Source organism: Silurus aristotelis (assembly GCF_946808225.1).
Source record: "Silurus aristotelis genome assembly, chromosome: 21".
In the NCBI taxonomy this organism is placed as follows: domain Eukaryota; kingdom Metazoa; phylum Chordata; class Actinopteri; order Siluriformes; family Siluridae; genus Silurus; species Silurus aristotelis.
In genome coordinates, this window is record NC_139594.1 from 14263738 (window position 1) to 14280050 (window position 16313).

At 38.3% G+C, this 16313-nt stretch overlaps 1 protein-coding gene across 1 annotated transcript in view; it reads right to left on the minus strand.

Moving 5' to 3' along the window:
• LOC310716425 (uncharacterized protein) overlaps nt 1-14682 on the minus strand; it is a 49548-nt gene extending 34866 nt beyond the window's left edge. The window contains exons 1-4 of the mRNA XM_083523693.1: nt 14620-14682; nt 14003-14328; nt 11126-11166; nt 5704-6798 (exon numbers count right to left, since the gene is read on the minus strand). Of these exons, the coding sequence (XP_083379819.1) occupies nt 5704-6798; nt 11126-11166; nt 14003-14186 (1320 nt within the window). The 5' untranslated portion in view covers nt 14187-14328; nt 14620-14682. The remainder of the gene's footprint in view (nt 1-5703; nt 6799-11125; nt 11167-14002; nt 14329-14619) is intronic.
• Nucleotides 14683-16313: the final 1631 nt, after the last annotated feature.

The following is a 16313-nucleotide window of genomic DNA, read 5'->3' on the forward strand; positions in this document are numbered from 1 at the left end:
AAATGTGAGTTACAAAGTAGTTTGGCATAAAGGGTTACATAATTTATTGTTAGATACTTAATATAATTTATTTCCTTAATGACATTAAACAGGTAATAATTTGAAAGCCTTCTTAAAAGCAAACAATCAAAAGATTCATATGGGAAGTTTTTTTTCTAGTTTACATTCATTCAACATTTTATTGAAGTCTCCAATGTCACAACTTTGCAATAGTCTGAGGTAAAGCTGCATTTCCATGCTTTCTGACACAAGCCTTTGTTCAATGCTATTTCACTGTAACATAACAAACTGCATTTAGATTTACAATAATGGCACTGGACAGACATCTTTATCCAAAGTGGCTTACTTGTATTTATTTTCCAATACAATGGAGCAGTTGTTTATTACAGGCCTTGCTCAGTAACACCAAAGTGGCAGCGTGGTATTTGAATTCATGATCTTCCAATCAAAGACCAACTTGATACAAATTAACCACTGAGTTACCACTTACACACATTTTGCATATGGTACAATTGATAAAATTCATTATTTTCATTTATTTATATATATATATATATATATATATATATATATATATATATATATATATATATATATATATATATATATATATGAAAGCAAATATATATATATATATATATATATATATATATATATATATATATATATATATATATATATATATATATATATATATAAAACATAATAATAATAATACATTAAAAGTACATAAGTATTCACAGCCTTTGCCATGACACTCAAAATTGAGCTCAGGTGCATCCTGTTTTCACTGATCATCCTTAAGATGTTTATACAACTTGATTAGAGTCCACCTGTGTTAAATTCAGTTGATTGGACATGATTTGAAAAGACACACACCTTTCTATATTCGGTCCTACAGTTAACAGTGCATGTCAGAACACAAACCAACCCATTAAATCCAAGAAAATGTCTTTAGACCTCTGAGACAAGATTTTAACGAGGCACAGATCTGGGGAAGGTTACAGAAATATTAACACACCATTGAACGTCCCAATGAGCACTGTGGCCTCCTAGAGCGGGCTGCCTGGCCAAACTGAGCGAACGGGGGAGAAGGGCCTTAGTCAGGAAGGTGACCAAGAACTTGATAGTTACTCTAAAAGAGGGAGGAACCTTCCAGAAGAACAACCATCTCTGCAGCACTCCACCAATCAGGCCTGTATGTACAGAGTCAAATAGGACAACGACCCTATACACACAGCCAGGATAACAAAGGAGTGACTACAGGACAATCTTGGATAGAGCTTGAGAGGTTCTGCAAAGAAGAATGGGAGAAACTGCCCAAAAATAGGTGTGGCAAGCTTTTGTAGCATCATAATACAAAGACTTGAGGCTGTAATTAATGCCAAAGGTACTTTAACAAAGTATTGAACAAAGGCTGTGAATACTTATGTACCCTAACCCTAACCCTAACCCAACCCTAACCCTAACCCTAACCCTAGATCATTTTTTATTTTTTTTTTATTTTGTATACATTTTTGCGAAGAATTCAAACACACTTCTTTCACGTCATCATTATGGGGTATTGTTCTTAGAATTTTGAGGAAAATAATGAATTTAATCCATTTTGGAATAAGGCTGTGAATACTTTCCAGATACACTGTAATAACGCTGCTTCAGACAATCGATCACACGTTGTTTTCATAGTCTTAATGGACTACAATTCATTATCCTGCTCCCTAAAACACCAGGCCCCACAAACATGACTGCTTGAGACGACACTTTCCAGAAACACACTCTTCTCGTTCCTATTTGCCTGATTACTAATCACATACACTTACACTTGTTCACTAATCACACACCTGAGAGAGTAATCACACCTCATAGTATATAAGAAGCCTCAGGCTAACTAGGAACACTCTCCCTGCATTTCCTTAATGTTTTTTTTGTTCTGGTTTTTGATCGTTGGTTGCACATGCATGTGCTTGAATTATGATTTGGTTTACTGTATTAGATTTGTTTGCCTGTGTTGCACTTAATTAATTTCATCCCAGCATTAATAATCTGTGTCCACTTTATTTATGTGACAATATCATAGAAAATATATGTATATGTGCTCAACTCAACTCAACTCAACTCAACTCAACTCAAGCTCTATTGTCATTCTTCCATTACATACACACTATACAACAGAAAGAAATGCTGTTACTACAGACCAAGGTGCATACAGAGTGGAACAGCAAGAGTGACATTAAACATAAATTAATAGAAAGTAGACATTAAACATAGCGGAGTTATGGTGTGATACATATGCGTAGATGTGATAGATATGAGGCTGGGATGTAGGTAATGTAAGAACAGAGTTAAATAAAGTGCGAGTGCACAGTCAGAGTGACCAGATTCTGATGCATCGGAACCTCTTGCCTGATGGCAGGGTTCTGAACAGATTGTGGGAAGGGTGAGAGGGATCCTTCACAATGGTAGAGGCTCTGTGTAAAGAGCATGTATTAAATATATCTATGATCCTCTCAGCTGTTCTCAATATGCGCTGTATGGTCTTGCTTTTCTGGAAGCTGGGGTCAGTACACTATGATGGAAACACATCTACCCAGTCAATTCCACAATATGAATTAATAAATTCAAGTGTCTCACCAATTCATGTAATTTGATAATCGGCCTAGGAAGGTAAAAATAATGGACAGAGAATCATATATGGATTGACAACAAGGTCTGAAAGTTTATTAATGTAATTTCGGTTTGTCATCCTGAAATGCCTGAGCCAAAGTCTGTCTTAAACGTGATTTGTTGAGAACTCTCTCACAAGATCCAGTTCCCTGATATATCATTTACCTGGGATCACAAGCTAACATGAGGTTTGTCATAGGGTTTCATCTGCATTCTTAGAACCGCAGGTAATTAATAATACTGGAGTAAAGAGCCACAATGGCCTCGCCTCTCTGGCATCAACAACTTTCTATTGTTTGAATATTTTTTTCCCAGAATCATCTTCTATAGCAGAAATGAGAAAGGTTTATTTGCAAATCTTCCAATTCTGGTTTTTTTTTTTTTTTTTGCTGTAAATTAATTTGCCACTTGAATTTGAAATAATCTATGATAGACAAAAACATTTATTTATTATCCACAGTATTTGTAGTTAGTAGAAATTAGTAGAAACATTGTTCTATTACTAAAATTCTCCAGTATGCAAATAAGCTCCAGATGTTGGATCCGGATGTCCGGATCGTTTTCTGGTGAGTGTTGTGACGATTCAAACCTGTCAATCCTAGTCTGAGGCAAATCATTTCCCATTAATGAAGGCGAATCAAAATTTACAGACACAGAACAAAATAATGTTATAGTGTGTGTGTGTTTCTGTAAATAATACAATGGTAATCGACGGCCATTTAATATGAATTTGTATGGCTTTGAACAAAAATGAGGCATCATTAATCCTAAATCATGTTGCACATCACTTTGTGTACACTGCGCTAAAATATGGCTATCATAACCGAGCACATGCAGTGATGCAGCAAAACACAGGCGCGTTCCCGCGAGAGAATGAACGCGCATTTAAAACTGGGAGGTTAAAGAATGATATCTTTAGTCTGGATGTTCACCTTCACAAATGCCCTCCTAATATACAGTAGCTTCACTCACATCCTCTAAATCTGTCATTGACATGTCAAAGCATCCACGCTTTCAATTATCCAGAGAGTATGACGTGCGGTTGCGTCCTAAACCGCATATTTGCGCACTAAATAGTATACGAACTCGGACACTATATTGGCCATGGGCAGGCTTTTTTTTTTCTTCCTAAATTTAGGACATGGGCTTTATTTATATTTATAGTAGCATGCAAACCGGCTTCAACTTAACTATATCCGCATCTCAATGCGCCGCCTAATCAAATGTCAATTATAAAAGCTTTACCGGAAGTTGCTTGATTGATGAGAATCCGCTGCGCGTGTGTTTTGTAGGAATCAGGAGAGAATCCCGGCGCTAAATGCAGCAGGGAGAGGATTACTTGCTCCTGATGATGTAGACGCGCTCAATAGCGATATCACCTCCCTACAGCAGGACGCATCATTTACACCAGGCTCTGTCTCTATTCACCGGGACTGCAATGCTACACAGTGGAGCGCACCACTTCAGCTACTATACCCAGTACAATGTGACAGTCAGTGAAAACACTGAAGCAATAGAGTCTTTGTCTCATAAGAGTGCACATTGATGATCCTTTCTCACTACAACCCTGCGCATTGCGTAAAAAAATCTAATAGCTCTGTCCTGTAAAGCTGCAGCTGCATGGCTTTTTGCATAATTTGGACGAAATGACAGACCATTTGCTAGATCTGTGATAAAGACATGATTGCAGTATATTACAGGTGCAGTTCAAGACTGCTGATTATGATGATAATAATAATAATATCTACCACGTGCTGCTGAAATCTCAAATCTGATTAGTCGCAACGTATTGATTTATTTTCTATAACAGCATCGTGCACTGACAATACCTCCTGCTGTAATTCTTCTCACAGATGTTCATATTAAATTTTTGTATGGTTTTGAGACAGTGGCATGAACTAAAAGACAGGCGGTGAAGCTGGAGGTAGCAGAGCTGAAGAGGTTGAGGTTTTCGTTGGGAGTAATGAGGATGGACAGGATTAGAAACGGGTTTATAAGAAGGAGGACGTTGGGCATGTAGGACGTTTTGGAGACAAGGTGAGGGAGGCGAGATTGAGATGGTTTGGACATGTGCAGAGGAGGGACATGGGGTATATTTCGGTAGGAGAATGCTGGGAGGAAAAGAGGAAGACCAAGGAGGAGGTTCATGGATGTGGTGAGGGAAGACATGGGGTTGTTGGGGTGAAAGAGGCAGATATAGAGGACAGGGGGTATTGAGACGGATGATCCGCTGTGGCGACCCCTAATGGGAGCAGCCGGAAGAAGAAAAAGAAGTTCATATTATTTAGTAGTAGCGACCCAAGCTGTAACTTCCTTAAGGAATTAAGTCTGTGCTTCATTATCAAAAGATACAAGCTAAATGTAAAGAAAAATTTAACATTTACCCTTGACCTCATCTAAAAGGAATGAATCTTTTGGATTCTGTTTGCAATAATACCCTAAACTGTCGCCATAACTACTGCAATGATGCATTTGTGAATTTAAACACATACAGTATAGCATTTGAGTAGATGGATAACCGTGTAGGAGTGATTAAAAAAGCTGTAACAGGTCCGAAATTATTTGCAATCAATCAATGTTTTTTATTTTAAGTCTTTAAGAGAGCTGAAGCAAACTGTACTGCAATCAAGACACTGTCTCTTAACAATCTAACCCCACCATATCTGCTAAAGCAATGTTCTTTTATTAAAAAAAGACTAGCGACTATGCTTGCTTGCAGCAAATCTAATTTCTGGGCCAGAAACATAATAGCATATCTCTCTGAATTTTAATAATTTTGAATAACCCACTAACAAATCTTTCAGCACATTTAATGGAATAAATGGACAAAAAATGTCTAGAAATTACAAACTGCACCTTTAAAGATTTGACCTCATTTCATATAAACATTTGATATGACAGCATTATGACAGATTCAGTAATTTATATTCTTTTAAAAGCACAGTGTTAATACAGGTAACACAACAGACAAAGGGAAAGGAATTTAAAAAAGTTATTAGATGCATTTAATTTGATAATTAAAGGTAAGAGGAAACTCACCGTCTCTGTAGATTCGAAGGTTATGGCCTCAGGTGCAATGGTGACCTTCCGTTTTTTCCTTTTCCTTACTGTGGTAAGTTTTTCCTGCTCCCCCTGTTCTTCCACCTTCTCACCATTGACCACTTTCTGCTTCTCCTCCTTTACTGCTTTCTGTTTCTCCTCCTTCACTGTTTTCTGCTTCTCCTCCTTCACTGTTTTCTGCTTCTCTTCATTCACTGCTTTCTGCTTCTCATTCTTCATTGATTTCTGTTTCTCCTCCTTTAATGCTTTCTGCTTCTCCTCCTTTACTGCTTTCTGCTTCTCCTCCTTCACTGTTTTCTGCTTCTCCTCCTTCACTGTTTTCTGCTTCTCTTCATTCACTGCTTTCTGCTTCTCATTCTTCATTGATTTCTGTTTCTCCTCCTTTAATGCTTTCTGCTTCTCCTCCTTTACTGCTTTCTGCTTCTCCTCCTTTACTGCTTTCTGCTTCTCTTCCTTCACTGTTTTCTGTCTCTCTTCATTCACTGCTTTCTGCTTCTCGTTCTTCATTGATTTCTGTTTCTCCTCCTTTACTGCTTTCTGCTTCTCCTCCTTAACTGTTTTCTGCTTCTCTTCCTTTATTGCTTTCTGTTTCTCCTCATTCACTGCTTTCAGATTCTCCTCCTTTACTGCTTTCTCCTTTTCCTTATCCACCTTTTGCTTCTCCTCCTTCACTGCTTTCTGCTTCCCCTCCTTTACTGCTTTCTGTTTCTCCTCCTTCACTGCTTTCTGTTTATCCTCCTTCACTGCTTTCTGATTCCCCTTCTTTACTGCTATCTCCTTTTCCTTCTCCACCTTTTGCTTCTCCTCCTTCACTGCTTTCTGCTTCTCCTCCTTTACTGGCTTCTGCTTCTCATCCTTCACTGCTTTCTGCTTCTCCTCCTTTACTGGCTTCTGCTTCTCATCCTTATTCTCTTCCTTCAAATCTTTCACTGCTTTCTGCTTGTTCTCCTTCTTCTCCCCTTTCAAAGCCATCGGTTTCTCCTGAGACAGAGGAGTTGCCAGTGTGACCAGTCCAACAATCCCATCGTTAACCAAAGCTGAAGTGACACTTCTTTCCTTCTGCTTTTTCTTGCGCTGAAAGAACAGTGAAAACAAGGTATTCATTTCGCTTGTAAGGAAACAGCAGTTGTTTTATTGCAGAATGAATCTTCTAAACTGTCTTGAGCTGAAACTGAGTGACCGTACAGCAAAGGGCCACACTCAGTAAATGACAAAAAGGGGTTTCATAATGAATTATGTGGGTGCGCTCCAGCTGCCTACTTCCAAAATCACACAAAAGGCTTGTTGTGAGACTGCCAGTGATTGTGATTGGGGCTGTCAGGTGAACAAATAAAGTTTGGCACTTTTCATTGCTAGATCAGACCAAAAAGCTACATGCAAGATTCCATTTATTTATATGTAAAACTCTCTCATTCAGTCAGCTTCAGCAGCAAACTGCATCAAAATACACTTTTTTTTATTCTGAATGAGCTGCCAGTCTGTTTCCAATCTGCAATTAAAAGTCAACAATTTACCTCAAAAGGACACTGGGAGAGCATTATGATAGGAAACCTAAAAGCTCTGAGCTCTACACTGTGCCACTCCTAAATACACACAATATTCAGCTGGGTCCAAAGTTCTAAAAAACTAGTATAAATTTCTAATTTATTACAACAGCTTTCATTACACATTATATTAACAACACCTCAAGTGCCAAGTAAAAAATATATATATATTTTAAGTTTTTAATATTAAATGCATGAATTTTCGAATTTCGTAGAATATTACTATGTCCATGTTTTTGGTTTAATTACTGCACAAATTTGTGAAAAAGCTCATAATCCAAATACTTGTGAGATTGTATTATGCAATTCCTAGAAAAAAGTCAAAATTGCGAGAGAAAAAAGTCGGGATTGTGAGATATGAACTCAATTGCGAGGAGAAAAAAATTGTCAGAAAAAGACAAAATTGCAAGAAATATACTCTCAATTGCGAGGTATAAAGTAATTTGCAGCAACTAATGGCAAAGCACATAATAGGCTTCCATATCTATTATAAAATATGCAAATTGTAAAGGATTATCAAGCCAAAGAGTTAATACGGCCAAACCTTGTCATCGGGAAAATGGCATACAAAGCTCTGTTTTCAATATAAAGGTAACTCCCGCATTCTGTAACAATCACATGTCAAGGTTTCCTTTGGTGCTTTGCGAGAAAGTGTCGCAAACGAGATATAAACCAAAATTCTGTCTTTATAACTCCCAATTGCGAGTTTATATCTCACAATTCTGCCTTTTTTTCTCGCAACTGCAAGGTCATATCTCAAAATTCTAAAAATAAAAGTCAGACTTGCGAGTTTTTATCACTCAAGTCTGAATTGTGATATTAAAAAGTCGCAATAACCTTGAATTTTTTTTAATTTAATTCAGTGGAAATGGGCTTTTGTAAAATTTTGGAACAGGTGAATGTAAAATTTACTCATATTAATATATAATATAATCTAAAAAATCTAAAATGTTATTTAAAAAATTATACAATATTAATATTTCATTTCATTTTATTTGTTTTTAACAATAGACACTGTCCCAAAGCTGCTTTATAGAATTAAATAAATTACAAATAGAACATTTCAGCCTGAGTCACTATAAGTAGGGGGAAAATCTCCATGAAATGGAATGAGGAAGAAACCTTGAGAGGAACCAGACAGAAAAGATCAGCTACTCATCTGGGTGACACCAAATATACATTTATTATAATTCCATTTGATAGTTATGTAATATTATCTGTTCATGCTTTCACTCAGTTATAGAGTTCAATCAGTGCAGCATCTGTACCTTCTGACGGAATTCTTTTGAAAAGCAGGAGAGTCAATCCGTAAAAAAGAAGAAACAGGTGCAAAGGGGCAAATGCCAACATTCTCTTGTTAAACACTGATGGCTTTCAAGGCTATTCAGAGTATAAATTATTGCAGCAAAAAATGTCATGTAAGCATTTGTTTTGCTTTTGACAATAATGATCTTGAAAGTACTTGGTATCGGATTGAAAAAATTTTTGAAAATCATAAATATCCCTTTACCAACATGGAACATGAAGTTTATATACCCTGATCTAGGGTAAGTTTTGTAAAATATGTAACATTTATTGAATTCAATGACCTAAGTTATCCAGATGTCACCTGGATATGAATGGGTTCATAACTGAGTCTGGTTCCTCTCAAGAATTGTTCCTCATCATCTCAGAGCGTTTTTCCATCACCACTGTCACCTCTGGCTCACTTATTAGGGATATGAGTTTTTAAGACCTAATTTATGAATTTAAAATGTATATTCCCAATCTATTTATTTCTGTAAAGCTGCTTTGTGACAATGACTATTGGTAAAAGCACTATACAGTGATATATTCTGTATAATTTGCAAAGCTGTATCACAATCCTGAGTACTGACACTTTTCTCCAATGTCAGAACAATTGGTCTGTTCATCCTACAACTATCTTAAGCACTTATTGTCTAATAAAAGTGCTTAATCCCTGATCAAGACCATACTTTCTCTAATTTCTCCATAATAAGCCTTTCAGAAATATAGCTCTACTCAGAAGTTTACATACCTCTGTCAGAATGTGTAAGATGTATAGATCTTAAATGTTTAAGTTCATTACCAGAGAAATGTCCATGCATCATATTTATCATAATTATAACCAAAATTACATAATTTTTTAAAGGTTAACATACTTTTTTTTAAATCTCAAAATCAGTGTGGCTTTAAGCATGAAAGTGTGCAGCTTCTTGATAGTTATGTACTGTACAAGCACCTTCATTTTCTGTGAAGTTGCCAGTCTTCCTGGCAAAAAGTCTTCATATCTAGTGATTGCCTGTATTACACATTTAAGTTTTCCAAATGAGGTCTGTGGGACTCTTCGGAATGACTCAGATAACTGTCCTCTACAGCCACTGAAAAGCTGACTTGGCCTACTGCTTTGATTCTTTGTCATATTTGAGCCCATGTGTGACATCTGTGTGTGATCCAGATGCAGCTTCCCATGCAGAACTTCTGATGTGAGGCACTCATCTGGCCATCATTTCCTGTGCAGTGTAGCTCGCAACTGCCTAAAGATCCACCTTCATTCTTCATTGTGGGGATGTGTTTCTTTTCATAGGCCTTGCTAATTCATCTCTAAATATAACTCAGGATTTTCTCACCACTCACCACTCCAAATTACTACATTACTGCAGAGTTCTTGAGGTTTTTCTACATGCTGTTTGGCACACTGTAACTGGCATTTTTCTATCTGGTAACTGTGCCATGCAACCCATTTTCATTCAGGATCTCTTTATTGTAATCTTTTTTTAATTGCACATGCTTTATTTATTTATCTTTTTATAACCTATTAATAAATAGGTTTTGATAACAATAAAAATGCTTTCTTAAAAAATAAGTAAATGTACAGATGTTCAATCTTTTTTTTTTTTTTTTTTGTGAAAAATCAACCATTAGCATAAATAACAGCTTTAAACTCTTGGCATCTGGACAGTCAGTTTCCCCAAACATTCAGCTGGAGTACTTTGCCTTCCTCCTTGTAGCTCTTACCTAAAAGGAATAAAAAAACCTAAAAGGAATACTGAACCAAAATGGCTGCGATTCCATCTGGACTGCAGTTAATTGGAACCAACTTGGCCCAAAGCATACAAACAGTGGCGTTGAATTATGGAACGATAGCTATGTTGGTTCAGTATTCCTTTCACCTCGAATAAGTCTCTAACCTGTCCTGCTCCAAAACAACCCCAAACCTTTAAGCTTCCACCTCCATGATTGACTGTGGGTGTTACACAGTCTGCTAACATCATCTCTCCTGTTCTCCATCTTATATAATATTCTCCATCTTCTGTTCATGTAAATACAAAAGTTACTTTAATACAGATCACTAGCTCATTTCTGGCCTCTAGAGGCTGCTGTATATTGTATACAGTCAACTCCCAATAATTCGCAGTTCTGAACTTGCAGGTCGCATAATTTGCGGGTTCTCATTTGGAACCTAACTTAACAGCAGGTTGCGGATTATCTTAAAATTCGCAGCGGGACCGAATGTTCAGGAACGTTAGGAATAACATTTTAAACTATGTTTTTTACTAACAAATTTCATACAATTTTTAAAACACATTATTGTATTAAAGTGACATAATGTCTAAATGAATTCATTAAGGTGCCATAGGAGCTGCGGGGGTGTGTCCAAAATTCACGGATTTTTGGAGTTCAGGGGAACTCCAAAAATCGTTTTCTTAGAACGTATCCCTGCGAGTTCCGATGGACCACTGTATTGTGATTTGAAATACTGTTGGAGGCAAAATACATGGTTCAAAACACATACACTGAATATGCCAGACGCTTCTTGTATTGTAGATCTTGAGTTATTATAGTTAAAGAGTTACCTGACTCTGATGCTTTGAATTCTTCGAGTTCTTCTTTATGGCTGAAATCAAAAAGAGAAATACAATTAACATACATGTAAATGAATGCTCAGGGCACAGTGTGATCAGGAATTTAGATTTGCCTAGATGCAAAGAAAAGAAGAGAATACAATATTATTTAGAATCCAAACCAGCCATATCTCGAATCTTGGCATGCTTGGCGGACATAACTTGGATAACGTGGATAAATGCTAATCAACTAAAACTCAACCCCAGCAAAACCGAACTGCTGGTTATTCCAGGTGATTTATTTCCAGGTCAGGATCTCAGAATAACTCTTCAGAACTCTCTGCTCTCCCCTTCAGCCACTGCTCACAACCTCTGGGTAACTATGAACAATCAACTGTCCTTTTCCTTACATGTTACTAATGTGGCTCATTCTTGTCGGTTCCTTCTCTACAACATCTAAAGGATTCATCCATTTCTGTCCACACAAGCTTCTCAGGTGCTTGTTCAGTCTCTTGTCATTTCGGGACTGGACTACTGCAACTGCTGTGCTCCCTCCACTGGCTTCCAGTAGCTGCATGTATCAGATTAAAAACACTGATGCTTGCCTACAAAGCCAAAAATGGACCTGCACCCTCTTACCTGAGAGAATTTATCACTCCTTGCACTGCCTGAGATCCTCCAGCACTGCTCAACTTGTACTACCTTCTCTCAGTGTAAGAGGTAATTATACTTCTATGTTCAAAGTGGTGAAATGAACTTCCTCTAGATATCCGAACAGCAGAGTCCCACGCTATCTTCAACCGACGGGTAAAGACCCACCTCTTCCTGAAACACTTAATCTAACACTTTCCAAGTTTGCTTTGTTTAAAAAAAAAAAAACTCTCAACAAAGTTGTATGCTGATTCATCTTAGGTTTGTAATCTAGCGTACCAGTGTAGATTAATTCATTGATAGAGACTTAAAGCACTTTTGTGCATCACTCTGGACAAGGGCGTCTGCTAAATGCTGCAAATGTAAACACAACCATACAACCATAGCAAAAAGAAAAGCAGAAGAGGCTGCTGAGCTCAGGCAATTTTTTCTCAGTATGGCTTGAGGAAAGGCCTCAGGCTTCTTTCTGGCCCACTGCAACAGCCTGGATCTCTCTGGGAACATTTCTACCCACATTTATCATGTGAAGGCCTGTTGTCTGCAGTGGCCCTCTCTTTAAGAGACACATTTAAGTATGTAGTCATGCTTTAAAGGTTTAGCACGTCATTTGCTACTGAGTAAGAGGCTCTCATGCAGACTGAGTGTGTTCCACGAAAATAGCTATGTCAAGGTCACAGGATCTTGAAAATGAGCACTGATTGAACACCTGCCTTTTGTAACTCAATATCTACTTCATATTATTATTTCATTTTATCCTGGCAACTTGATTGCATTGAAGATAAGAGCTTAGAAGATACTAGAGGCATTAATAAATTCACTGAAATAATAAAAAACAAGCAAGCAGACTACAATATTTAATTCCTGTTGCTTCTTCAGGATTTACCTAAATATCAGTGCCTGAGCTGCACGGTAGGTTACATTTCTTACATTACATTAGCAAAATCTGATTTTATTTTGCATTCTCTTCACAAATTAATAATAATATCTATGTGGAGACCCACCATGCTGCATTCCTAAGAGCAATTTGGACTTATGAAACTTGTGATGAAAAGTCCACGATGAAACCTCAATTCTCAATTCTTGTGAGAACATAGTTGTCATCTGCTGCTCAAACATCACACAGGAACACTGGTGATTACATTGATAACACTAATCACACCATTAAATCGGTGGAAGTGGTAACTTGGCATTGTGATCAGAAGGTTGTGAGTTCAAATCCCAGCATCACTAAGTTGCCAATGCTGGGGCTCTTGGGCAAGGCCTTTAACCCTCTACAGCCCAGTTATATAAATGAGATAAATGTAAGCAGCTCTGGCTAAGGGCATTTGCTATATGCTGTAAATGTGATTAATGGAATCTTGAGGATCTCAAGAGTAGGTAATGAATCATGTTGCTGTTGCCCTCTAATAAGAAACAGAGCAAGAACCTGCTTTCTCACAGACCAATTAATTTCCAGATAATATAATATTAATGAAGAATCTGGCTGCAGAAGTTGCAGAAAGCAATGTGGTTAAGGCAGAGACTAAGAGGCTCTGCTAGTTAGGAATCTCTGACATGACGGACATGCTGATGGTGCTGAAGCATGAACAGATGAGGAGGTGTAAAAGCTCAGAAGACTAAAAGCCTAAAGCTCTGCTGCATCAATCTTTTTCCGTCATACCAGCACTGCTATCAACAGGTAGTCAACGAGTGACAGACCTAGAAGCTTGTGAAAGAGGTTTGTAACTAAACATTTTGCCACCTTGAAGAAATAATATTGGTGACTAACTCTGACCAATCAGGGTGGATTTTTGCCTTCTGGAAAAATAGCTTGCAATTTTTTTTTCAGAACCCTGTAATAAAGGTAATGAAGTGCTGGGCAAGGCATGTTTTGAAAAACGCCTCCTGAAATGTCAAGACCAAAAAAAACAACAAAAAAGCGCTACTACAGATCTGACCGCATTGTGCAGCCAGGGCCAATAAAAAAGCCGCTCTGTGCGGAAAAATGGAAAACATTACCATGGAAACCGGCACAACTTTGGATGAATGGAAAAGGAAACTCTTCCCACTTCGAGTTATTTTTACAGTAGTTGTTTTTGTGTGTGTGTGTGTGTGTGTGTGTGTGTGTGTGTGTGTGTGTGTGTGTTTTAACAAGGTCACTGTATAGTGAGTCCTTCCTGCTTACGAGAGATTAGAGCCCCATTGCGCTCTTTATCTGCCGATTGCAATGCGCTTGAAAGTACAGAAAGCAGTTCTTACCTGAGAAGTATCTCTCCAGAGGAGACACCGAGCTGCGAGTCTCCCAGCAGCAGAAGAATAAACTCCAGACCAGCAGAGTGGCCAGAACCAGAGCCAGAACCCAGACCAGCCGGGCCGGAGCTGGAGACGCCAGGACCCAGTCATGCAACGCATTCATTATCGAGTCTCCTTGTTGTCCTTGCATGAAGAAGCTGCTGATCGAGGGGACACAGAGTCACAACCAGATGCGCAACAGCTGTGCGAGATCGAGCCCACGTCAGCTCTGCTCGGAGAGGGAGTGCGCGCGGGCACGTGCGTTCCGTTCCCCTGGCTCAGGAGCGCGCGGGCTGCAGACGAATAAACACACACACACACACACACACACACACGTGTATTTTTCCCTCTTGGTCTAAGAAACCTGAATACTAATTGACAGGAGAATAGCTGAGAAATGCACTCGAGGCGCTTGAACATGGGTCATAAGTCTCCAGCTTAATTCTTTTTTTTTTTTTTTTTTTTTTTTAGAAATGCTTCTGCAGTTGGTGCATGCTATAAAATAGGTGTGACTGGAATGATGACAACAATCAAGTTCTTAAATTAGTCACTAAGTTTTTGTTGTTGTTGTAATAAGCAAATACCTGTAAAGGATTATGAATGGAAGCTCAAAATCACAAGGATCATCTCCATATTCTGCTACTGAATATCAAAAAAGTTGCATTCAGATAAATGAAAGTTAATATGTTCTTCCGCGTGCCTTTCCTGCAGGTTCCTCACATTTTATCACCTGGATTTAAAGGTGCAGAAAACTAAAATAGAGGGAACAATGTTTCAAAAGTTTTAAAATGTTTCCAAACAACATTCATTTATAGTCAATGGGAACAAGAATAATAAAAAAGAAAGATAGAAAATGAACTAAGTAAATATTTAGAAATGTATTTAACACGACAATAAGATGGACACTGATGCCACCTAGTGGACAAACTATCTCCATGCATTTTTCTAACCAGCCCCACTACAGAAATACATCGATCAGGCATAAAATTATATTATCACACTATGAGCGGTGAAGTGAATTCTTCTTCTTCTTCTTCTTCTTCTGCTTCTCCCATTAGGGGTCGCCACAGCGGATCATACCCCATACCTCCTGTCCTCTAAATCTGCCTCTTTCAACCCAACTACCTGCATGTCTTCCCTAAACCACATCCCTAAACCTCCTCCTTGGTCTTCCTCTTTTTCTCCTTCCTGGTGGCTCCATCCTCAGCATTCTCCTACTGATATACCTCATGTCCCTCCTCTGTACATGTCCAAACCATCTCAATCTCGCCTCCCTCACCTTGTCTCCAAAACCTCCTACATGCGCTGTCCCTCTAATAAACTCATTTCTAATCCTGTCCATCCTCGTCACTCCTAACAAAAAACTCAACATCTTTAGCTCTGCTACCTCCAGCTCCACCTCCTGTCTTTTACTCAATGCCACTGTCTCTATGATGTTAGAAGCATCCAGAGTTTATCTAGTGGCCTTACATTGGTGTTGAGGTTAGAATACACCCTAGACTTGGATGTGGGAAGAACCTAGAGAACCCAGAGGAAAAACCACAAAGTAGAACATGTTCAGAACCTCCACACAAGCAGTAACTACAGCACAGGATCAATGTTTTGACCCTTAAACATTAAAACACAATTCATTCCAATTAAAAAAAAAAAAACACAAAAAAAGAGATTTCCTGTAAACCCAAACTTTCAAGACATAATGGAGGTCTGAACTTTCTGTCAGAAGGAGCACATGATGGGAGATGGGACTCATGCTTTCCTCAGTTTGCAGAGGAAGTAAAGGCATGACTGAACTTTTTTGGCCAGTGATTTGTGGTTCATCATCCAGGCGAGGTCCTCAGAAATATTGGTGCTGCTCACTCTCTCCACTGCATCACTGTTGATGGTTAGTGGGGGGTGCTGTGGAGGTCCTCTTCTAAAGTCGATGACAGATTGAGAAAGAGATGTCTATAATATCTTCCCGTGGGCTCATCACCTGCAGGAGGGACCGTAAGGGACGGTGCTGTGAGGATTGGGCAGCAGTCGAAGGCGGGGGCCTGCTTAGACTGCTGCCCCCGCGACCCGAATTACGGATAAGCGGGAGAAAATGAATGAATGAATGAATGTCTATAATATCTGACAAAAGTTATTGTAAAAACTTACAAAAAAAAGTTACTAAAAACAGCAGTTGTTGCCATGTGGATGCTGGAGTTGCTTTCTTCTCATGCATGTAGTTTTCTCCCACTTCCTGTAAACATCTGACTGACCCAAAGGTTGATAGAAAATTTTTATGTCAGAAGTG